This window comes from Benincasa hispida, chromosome 8 (genome assembly GCF_027475165.1).
Source record: "Benincasa hispida cultivar pf3 chromosome 8, pf3_genome.v1.1, whole genome shotgun sequence".
Classification (NCBI taxonomy): Eukaryota; Viridiplantae; Streptophyta; class Magnoliopsida; order Cucurbitales; family Cucurbitaceae; genus Benincasa; species Benincasa hispida.
Window position 1 is genome coordinate 43,134,196 of NC_143485.1, and position 10,414 is coordinate 43,144,609.

General features: G+C 38.7%; 1 protein-coding gene across 1 annotated transcript; it reads right to left on the reverse strand.

The window, feature by feature from the left end:
- Window positions 1-4,839: 4,839 nt before the first annotated feature.
- LOC120084057 (uncharacterized) lies at window positions 4,840-5,250 on the reverse strand. Its single transcript, XM_039039958.2, has one exon. It carries the CDS (start codon window positions 5,248-5,250, stop codon window positions 4,840-4,842), a length of 411 nt encoding a protein of 136 aa, XP_038895886.2.
- Between the last annotated feature and the right edge of the window lie 5,164 nt (window positions 5,251-10,414).

Sequence of the window (10,414 nt, forward strand, 5' to 3'; positions counted from 1 at the left end):
AAAGAAGTCTAAAAGGAATAGACATACAAAGAAATCAAGTAAAAAGAAACAAAAAGACATACAAACAAACCAAAGAAGAGAACGAAGAGATGAATACAACCCATTTTAGTCGGAGGAGAACGAAGAGATCAGATGAATAAAACAACTCGAATGACAAAAGAAAGGAGAAGATGAGACAAGAGAGATCTGATTAATGAAAATGCGTGACAAGAATTGTGAGAGAGGAGACAGAGTAATTAAAAACCTGCAAATGGGGAGTGAAACGAAGAGACAAATTGATGAGATAAAATGGTGGGTTTAAAATCCACCGTTCTAATTTTATTGTCCACCAAACAAAAGCCCACCCAACTCAACTCCAACTCACCTATCAAATACCAGCTAAGTAATATATTGGGTTAATTATATAAATAAGGTACTTTTAGAAAAATATTAGAAAAATGAGATTGTTTTGAACAAATTTAGGATAAGAGGGTTGAAATTTTGTCTTTATTGGAATGGTTTTTTTAAAGGAACGCATGCAACATTTTATATTATTATTTTAATTTTTCTTGTCATTATGCCATGATATCACTTTTTTCTGTCTTTTTTCCTTTGATGTGGGCGTGCAAACCTCTCCTCCTTTCTTTCATTTTTAAATATTTCAATGCAATGCTCAATAAACCATTTTAGTTATAAGTTTTTGTTTTGTTTTTTATATAAAATAAATATGTAAATTTGTTTACAATGTTTTGTAATGATTAAACAAATGAAAATACATTAATGGTTTTGTTCAAGTGTTATTAATTGTTAATTATTAAAATTCATCAATACTTTCAATTTAAAATTTATTTTTTTAAAAAACAAACGTTTAACAGTTTTTTAGTCAAAATATTATTTTTAAATAAAAAACTCATTAAAATTTATTAATATTTAAAACAATTATTTTAAATGAATTTTTGGTATAAAAACTATTATAACTTTACCATATGTTATTTTCTTAAAAAAAAAAAAAAATTTATTATAAAAAATGGTTAACATTAAGAACTAAAATTATTAATAGGTTTCTAATTTTTTTATGATGAAAGCACATAATGTCTGTTTCGTTGTTTAAATACTAAAGACTTTGAATTGGATGCTCAGTGTGGTAAAAGGTTGAGCTTAAGAGATGAAACATGGAATTTGGATTTCTAGGTTCATAAAATTGGTAGTAATTTAGAGCCATTTGATCAATTAATTACTTATTCATCCATTAATCGAAACCATACTTTGAAATTTTCTATCAATCGAAGTTCGTTGCAATTAGTTTCTTAAACTAATTTTAAGAATCCTTGCATGAATTTGCATTCGGTAAATAAAATTGCCAAAATTTTTATAATAACTAAGAGAAGTAATAACCTATATAGTGTAACGACCCTCCTTTCCTACTTATTTCTAGGACGCTACTTCATGCATGCATAGACTTAACCGTACATTATTTTCTAAACAAATAAATAAAAGAGCTGAAATTTTATTTAAGAATGCTCAAATGAGCAAAGGTAAGAAAACATAAATAAATAATAATAAATAAACTAAAACAAAAATAGAATAAAATAAAAATTTACCGTTCGGGGTACCCCTAAATCCAACTTTAAAATGTAAAACAATTAAATAGTCAAATAATAAAATTAATGAATATTGCATGAGAGTTTAAAACGCCTAACTCCTAAACCAGACTCCAAAACATGACACTAAGTGTGGAAGCAGTAAGTCGTTGATAACGGGCAGAAATGCACATTATTACAATGCAAAGATATAAAATAATGTAGGATTGCAACGGTAAAAATATGTAAAACTGTGTCCAAAAGCATTAAGTTAAGAACATTGCGATCGCATGAGTCCATCACTTTAAAGCAGCTAATTTACGTATTTTGTGCAGAAAAATGCGTTGGCGCAATGCAGAATTGGGATCCAAGAAATTCAGCATCCGAGTGCATTAAGAGATTGCAACCGCAAGGCTGTGCGATCATATGCATTTGCGAAGATCTGCTTAAGAAGGTGGCCGCATAGAGACAACGCATCGAGGTGAAAGCTTAATAAATCACGATGGGATAAAAAGCTGATGACGGTCGAATCCGAATTTAGTTGACAATCCGTTAACGACACACTGTAGCAAGTACACTCAACTTTTTATTGACAAATAATCGGCGCATCAGACAGAGAATTAATGACATCCCATTAGTGCAATCATTTAAGAGAAAAAGGCTCTTTACCCTGAAGCTCTATAAATACCGAAGGGCACCTTCGTTAAAGGAGTTCGGTTCTATTCCAGCTTTAGCCATATAAGAGTTCACCATACAGAAGATAGTTAGCCGTTGTTCATAATTTTCTTACATTTAGAAGGCGGAGGCGAGTGAAGAGAGAAGACGCCGGAAGATCGTTCCTGGTCAGCTCGAAAGAGTGCCGGGAAGTGTTGAGAACGGAGAGAGGGCCAACTCTTGCGAAAGCAAGAATATTCTTTTGGGCAGAGTAAAGAAAAATGCAGTGTAAAAGCCTTGGGAAGCAAGAAATTGCTACCAGGCTCCCTATCTTTATTTTCCATTGTCATTCTATATTCTGATTTCATTTATAGAATGAAACTTGCATCTCTACATCTGTTCACTCTCTTTACATTACGCATGAGTAACTAAACTTCCGAATGGCTTGAGAAGTACTTAGCTAGCATGACCTAAGATCTTCATTTTATGCGATCATCTTGTCTTATGTATGCGTCCATCATCCCTTTAGAGCTACTCGAGAGAGAGTCTAAAGAAAGAACCTAGACTGGAGAGAGCGAGATTAGAATCTAGACTTGAGAAAGCAAGATTAGAACCGCATAAGCAAGAGATAGAGACTTAGAGATAAGTTCTGTTTGCTAACATGCATCACATGCCCCTAGAAATAGGTTATGGTAGTATGCGGTCGCCTTGTGTATGTGTGTGTCATTCATCATCGCATGAACAAGAGTAGAGGCTTAGGCATAAGTCCTATAGACATCATCACATACATCGCATGCATCCTAAACTAGGAGCTATAACATTTGCATTGAGAGATGACTTATTATTGTATGTGTGTAACATGATCACATAACATGAACGCAATCTTAGGAAGTGTTAGCTAAATCCCTTCTCAACTCATTCCCCCACATATTCATTGTAACTTTTGTGTTATTAACTCTTTTCTCAATTCCGCCGCATAGAATCTATACCCTAAACAAACATACCAACCAACTCATTATTTTATTTGTCACCGCAAAGAAAATCTGAAATCACTGTCGCATATTATCTACATAGTCCCTATGTTCGACCTTGGGCTTACCAGGCAACCTAGTAGGATTTATACTTGGATCTCGCTAGGAAAAATTGCATGCATAATGCATACACCACCATGCAATATATTTCATCATATTCACAATGCATTAATCGTCCTAATGGCTAGGTCACGGATCTCTCTTGTCACGCGTCGGTTATCATTACCCTTACCTAAAAAATGGGAAAAGAAAAGGGTGAGTATAAAAGTATACTCAGTAAACGGCCCACTACTGGGCCCACTCAATGATCTGTTAGTCTTTCCATTGGACCAAAGTGCATAAAGGCATCATAGGCGTAGGCGTAGGCATAGGCATAAGGGGCGAACTCGAAGACACGTTTTCATAGGTAATGACACCAAAGGTCACAGACATAAACACAAATGGTGATCCCAAAAAGGACACCGTACATAAGCATAGGGTGTGGGCTCGAAAGCTCACAACATGCGATATGCATAGCCCAATGGCAACACTAATAGTCACTAAAATCTCAAATGGACATAAGTATACAATTAAGGCCATGAATCAGCATCGAACTTTATCACAGTTACCTATACATCAAACTTCAACACAGTTCCCCATACATCAAACTTTAGCACATTTTACTCATACATGCAGTGACATAAGAATTTTTCCTTCTGGCCAGTAGGCTTATCAAGATCTTAGGGCAATACCGACAGTAAACCACTTACCTCAGGATAACGAATTATCCCAAAACAAACCCTTACTCTGCTAAAAAACTTCCTTCACCGCCACACGTTCCTGAAACCAACCACAAATTCCATGGGTGAACATTAGCTTAGGCCCAAGAATCCCAAATGATGATGGGCTGCCAAAAAGGGAACCGAAACTTACCCCAACAGACAGATCGGACAGAACCAACGCGATTCGACGGCAACCAGAACCGGCCGTGCCAAGACTGACGGACGGCGCTTGGATTTAGACCGGTGACAGCGGACAGAGAGAACGGGGCGACCGAGAGAGAGAGAGACGCGACTTCAAGTCACAACTTTGGTTGTTCGATCGTCGTTTCGGGTCGACAGACCAGTGAGAGCACAGTAGGATCGCGACTTCAGCGGCTTCAGGCTTGGTCGACGGCGAAGACGAGCACGGCTGAAAGCAGGAGGTCGGCCGAAAAAGAAGAGAAAAAAAAACCATGGAGGGCAGCGACGACTGACAACAACGAGGCGTGCTGGGCTGAGGCGAAAAGGTACAATGAAGGGGGTCTGCATGTGGGCTGGAAGGAGGAAGAAGAAAAGAAAAAAGAAAGAGGATTTTTTTTCTTTCTTGCATGCAAATCGAGGTTCCCTAAACCCTCATTTATAACCCTAATTCCTCTTCTCTTTCCTTAATTTAATTATTAACCCTATTTTTTGTTTTAAATTTTTAAACATATATATGTATAAATCTTTGGGGCGTCACACTCTTTCCCCCTTAATAAACTTTCGTCTTCAAAAGTTCTAATCTTGGAAGAGCTCTGGATGCAGTGCTCTCATCTCATTCTCTCGCTCCCAAGTTGCTTCCTCAAACTGATGGTTCTACCACAGAACCTTCACCAGTGGCACCTCCTTGTTGTGCAAAACTTTCACCTCCCTGGCCACAATTTGCGCAAGCTTCTCCTCGTAACTCAAGTTTTCATTCAGCTGCAAGGGCTCAAAGTCCACCACATGAGACGGGTCCATTAAATACTTCCTCAGCATGGAGACATGAAAGACATTATGGACTATAGAGAGAGATGGTGGAAAGGCCAAACGGTAAGCCACAGAGCTGACTCGCTCCAAGATCTTGAATGGCCTTATAAAATCCGGACTTAGCTTACCCTTCTTCCCGAATCTCAGGACACCCTTCATCGGCGCCACTTTCAGGAACACTTTCTTACCTGCCTCGAACTCCATATCTTTACACCCAACATCCACGTAACTTTTCTGTCTACTTTGCGATGCTAGCATTCTTGCTCTAATCTTCTACATGGCTTCATTCGTCAACTCCACTAACTCAGTTCCCACCAGTTTCCTCTCCCCAATCTCTCCCCAGTAAACAAGAGACCTACAACCTCTACCGTAAAGAGCTTCAAACAGTGACATGCCAATGGTAGCCTGATAGCTATTATTATAAGCAAACTCTGCCAAATGCAAGTGGGAGTCCAAACCCCCTGAGACTTCCAACGCACAAGCGCGCAACATGTCCCCCAACGTTTGATTTAAATATTCTGTTTGCCCATCAATTTAGGGGGTGAAAAGCTATACTGAAATTCAACCGAGACCTTAAAGCTGCCTGGAGGCTCTTCCAAAAATTAGAGGTGAAACGAGGGTCTCTATCAGACACAATTGATACTGGCACACCATGCAATCTTACTATCTCCTTCATATATAGCTGAGCCCACTTACTTACTGCGTACGTGGGCTTTTCTGGAATAAAATGTGCCACCTTGGTGAGTCTGTCTATCACAAATCAAATCACTGAGAAACCCTTCACTGTCTTGGGCAAACCTGTAATAAAATCCATAGCCACGCTTTCCCATTTCCATTCTAGCACATTCAATGGCTATAGCAAGCTTGTTATCTTCTGCCTCGGGGCCTTCACCTGCTGACAAACTAAACATCTGCTGACATAATTAGCTATCTCCCTTTTCATATTGGGCCACCAGTAATACTGCTTCATATCTTGGCACATTTTGGTACTACCTGGGTGCATCGAAAATGGAGAGTTGTGAGCTTCTGCTAACAGTTCCCCTTTCAGGCCATCATCTGCTGGAATGCACAACCGTCCCTGATACAAAAGACCCTTGTCCACTGACCCAGAAAATTCACTTGCCTGGCCCGACCCTACCTAACAACATTTCTGAACCAGATCTGGATCACCCTGCTGTGCAACAATAATCCTCTGCCTTAAGGTTGGTTACACTGTCAACTGAGCTAGCTATGAAGTGACTTCCCCCACTGCCACAGCGATCTCTGCTTGCTCCAAATCCTTACACAATGGAACCTGCTTAGTGATTAAGGCGGCCGAATGAGTGACCTTTCGACTGAGGGCATTGGCTACCACATTCGTCTTACCTAGGTGGTAGAAGATCTCACAGTCGTAATCGTTTACTAACTCGAGCCACCTGCACTGCCTCATGTTTAACTCTTTCTGGGTGAAGAAGTATTTCACACTCTTGTAGTCGGTGAAAATCTGGATCTTTTCCCTATACAAGTAATGCCTCTAGATCTTCAGGGCAAACACCACCGCTGCTAATTCCAATCATGAGTCGGGTAGTTTCACTCATGGTTTTTCAACTGGAAGTAGGCATAGGCGACCACTCTACCCTGTTGCATAAGCACACAACCCAAACCTTTCTTAAAAGCATCATTATAGATCACGAAATTCCCGGAGCGTCTAGTACGGTAAGAACTGATGCTGAAACCAACCTCTGCTTGAGATCTTGAAAACTGTCCTCATAATATTTGCTTCAAACAAAGGAAGCTCCCTTCTTGGTTAGCTGAGTCAACGACGTGGCCATGCTAGAGAAATTCTCTACAAACCTACGATAGTACCCAATCAACTCCAGGAAACTGCGCACCTCGCTAACCGTCATAGGGCGGGGCCAATTGGTAACGACCTCAACCTTAGTTGGATCCACTAAAACCCCGTCCTTCGACACCACGTGCCCAAGAAAGGACACCTTTCGAAGCCATAACTCGCACTTAGAAAACTTTGCATACAGTTTGTTTTCCCTCAGCGTTCCGAGGACCTTCCGAAGATGTTCCTCGTGTTCCGCCTCTATCTTGGAGTAGATCAAGATGTCATCAATGAAAACAATTACAAAGGTGTCCAGGAAGTCCCTGACCATCCGGTTCATCAAATCCATGAATACTGCTGGAGCATTGGTCAGACCAAAAGACATTATAATGAACTCGTAATGCCCGTATCTGGATCGGAACGCAGTCTTTGGAATATCACTATCTCTGATCCTCAGCTGATTGTAACCTGACCGTAGGTCAATCTTGGAAAATACAGTAGCACCTTGTAACTGGTCAAACAGGTCATCGATTCTAGGAAGCAGGTACTTGTTCTTGATAGTCACCTTATTTAACTCCCTGTAGTCTATACATAGACGTAACGACCCATCCTTTTTCTTCACAAAGAACACTGAAGCATCCCACAGAGAAACACTGGGTCGTATGAATCCTTTATCAAGCAGTTATTGCAATTGAACCTTCAGTTCTTTCAATTCTGCCGGAGCCATTATGTACGGAGCTTTGGATATAGGAATAGTGCCTGACTCTAGTTTGATCGTAAAATCAATCTCCCTTGGTGGAGGCAATCCTGGAAGTTCTTCCAAAAATACATCGGGATAATCTCTCACAACTGGCTCAGAGGTTAGAGCAATCTTAGTTTCTCTTGTGTCAACTATGCTAGCCAAGATACTCTAGACACCTTGGTTAATCAATCTCTTGGCCTTTACCGCTGAAATCACTTTAGGTAAAACTATTGTCTCGACCCTTTTGAACTTAAAACTGGCTTCCTTGGGGGGGGGGGGGGGGGGGTTAAAATTCACCTCCTTACAGAACAGTCTATACTAGCATGGTTGGTAGCCAGCCAATCCATGCTCAGAATTACATAAAAGTCATGCATGTCTAATACTATCAGAGTCACATCAAGGGTGCGGTTCGCTATTTCCAACTGACACGCTTTTATCTTTTCACTTGCTATCATAATCTCTCTTGATGGTATAGACACTGATAAAACATAACCTAAGGGTTCCAAAACTAACATGACATGCTTTATGAATAACGAAGAAATGAAAGAGTGAAACGAGCCAGAGTCAAACAATGCCAAGGCATAGTGCCCCAAGATTGGGAGAGTACTCAATGACGCTTCCCGCATGACTTGTACACTGCTCAACTTTCCTCTTCTGGCCGGTGGCCGGTTCCTCCGTCAGGGACATCAAGAACTCTTCCACGCGTGTTGCCGCTCGGAAGGCTGCGGCGTAGGTGACGGATCTCTCTTGTCATGCACCGGTCTATCACTACCCTTACCTGAAAAATGGGAAAAGAAAAGGGTGAGTAAAAATGTATACTCAGTAAGTGGCCCACTACTGGGCCCACTCAGTGATCTGTTAGTCTTTCCATTGGACCAAAGCACACAAGGGCATCATAGGCATAGGCATAGGCATAGGCATAAGGGGAAAACCCGAAGGCACGCTTTCATAAGTAGTGACACCAAAGGTCACAGGCATAAACACAAGTGGTGATCCCAAAAAGGACACCGTACATAAGCATAGGGTGTGGGCCCGAAAGCTCACAACATACGATGTGCATAGCCCAATGGCAACACTAATAATCACTAAAATCTCAAATGGACATAAGCATGCAATCAAGGCCATGAATCATCATCGAACTTTATCGTAGTTACCCATACAAAAAACTTCAACACAGTTACCCATACATCAAACTTTAGCACATTCTACTCATACATACAGTGACATAAGAAATTTTCCTTCTGACCAGCAGGCTTATCAAGATCTTAGGCAATACCGGCAGTAAACCACTTACCTCAGGATAACGAACTGTCCCAAAACAAACCCTTACTCCGATCGAAAACTTTCTTCACCGCCACACGTTCCTGAAACCAACCACGGTGGAGATTTGCTTAGGCCCAAGAATCCCAAATGACGATGGGCTGCTGAAAAGGGAACCGAAACTTACTCCAACAGACAGGTCGGACGGAACCACTACGATCCGACGGCAACCAGAACCGGCCGTGCCAAGACTGTGACTTGAACTATTGGTCGTGGTCGATTAAGTCCAATCTTTCATCCTGCACTAGTTAGATTTGATCGGTTAAGTCAAGCTTCCAAAGTAGACTTGTTGCCGATTGAGAACAAAAAATAAAATCAATAAGAAAAAGATAAATTGAAAAATTAGATAAAATAAAATTTGAAATTGAAGATAAGATCAAATATGATAATTGAAAAAAAAAAATTACATTTGATTTTTAAAATTGGAAAAGTGTAGGGAGATAATGTAGGAGAAAATCAAGATTTATGCTAAAAATTTTGCAAAGGGCAGAATTAGTTGCAGTGTAACTGAAAATGAAGATGAAAACATTTTAAGGTTAAAGAAAAATGGAAAAACACATGTGATACTGTTGCTATAAATTTGATGAAATTTCTGTCTTGTTATTCTTTCCAATGGAATTTTTAAAACAAAAAATAATATGATCAAAATAAAAAAGAACTAACTAATAAAAATGAGATTTTTTTTTATATTCCATGTTTAAAATAAATTTATAATAACTATTAAATTTGATATAGAAATTTAAAACAACAGTTAAATCGCGAGATTTATGAAAAATTATCCGCTTGAAATAATAATGCTAGTTGGTGTTGAAAGTCTGTTGGGATATATAGTTGAACAATTAATTACAATCTCATTAATACAGATGTCAAATTAATTACACTGCAATTAAAAGAGATGATAAGACGATAAGGGTATTTTAAGATTTCAAAAAGCTGGACTCACGTGATATCCATGTGTTTTGCTATAATAAAAAATACTCTGCCTTTTGTTATTTTTATAAATGATAGTATAATTACTGCTATATACCTGATTATTCCCATTAATCTTGAGTCAAATAAGATACAAACAAACTTTTGGGGTTGTTCTATTTATAGTCGTAGTTCAATGAATTGTAATGCTAAAAGAAGAGTAGTATGACACACAAATATATATATCATACGTTAAGCAATAAGATATAATATAATATAAGGAATCTTTATTCATCCACGCTCTTCATATATTCTGAAATATTTTCCACTAGAATGTCACATTTTCAGGGAACGAGCCATCTTGAGGTTAGTGTTCTTTGATTTTTCAAATAACTAAAGGTAAGGATTTTCTAGCACTTAAATTCTTATTTACCATCTACTCTGAGCACTATATATATATTTTTTTCCATAGACAAGTCATTATGTTAAACTAAATTACTCCAGTGTTTTCTATCAATAGATAAGATACGTAAGAATGGGAAAAATTGTTCACAAACCCACCTCTTAATCCTTTAAAAAGTCGTGACAAAATGGTTTGTGATCTTTAATTTTCTTTCAATTTCGTTTAGGCATATTTAAAA

What these genes read in the sequence shown, in the direction of transcription:
- LOC120084057 (XM_039039958.2), bottom strand. Translation starts at nt 5,250, where the DNA reads ATGCTAGCATCGCAAAGTAGACAGAAAAGTTACGTGGATGTTGGGTGT.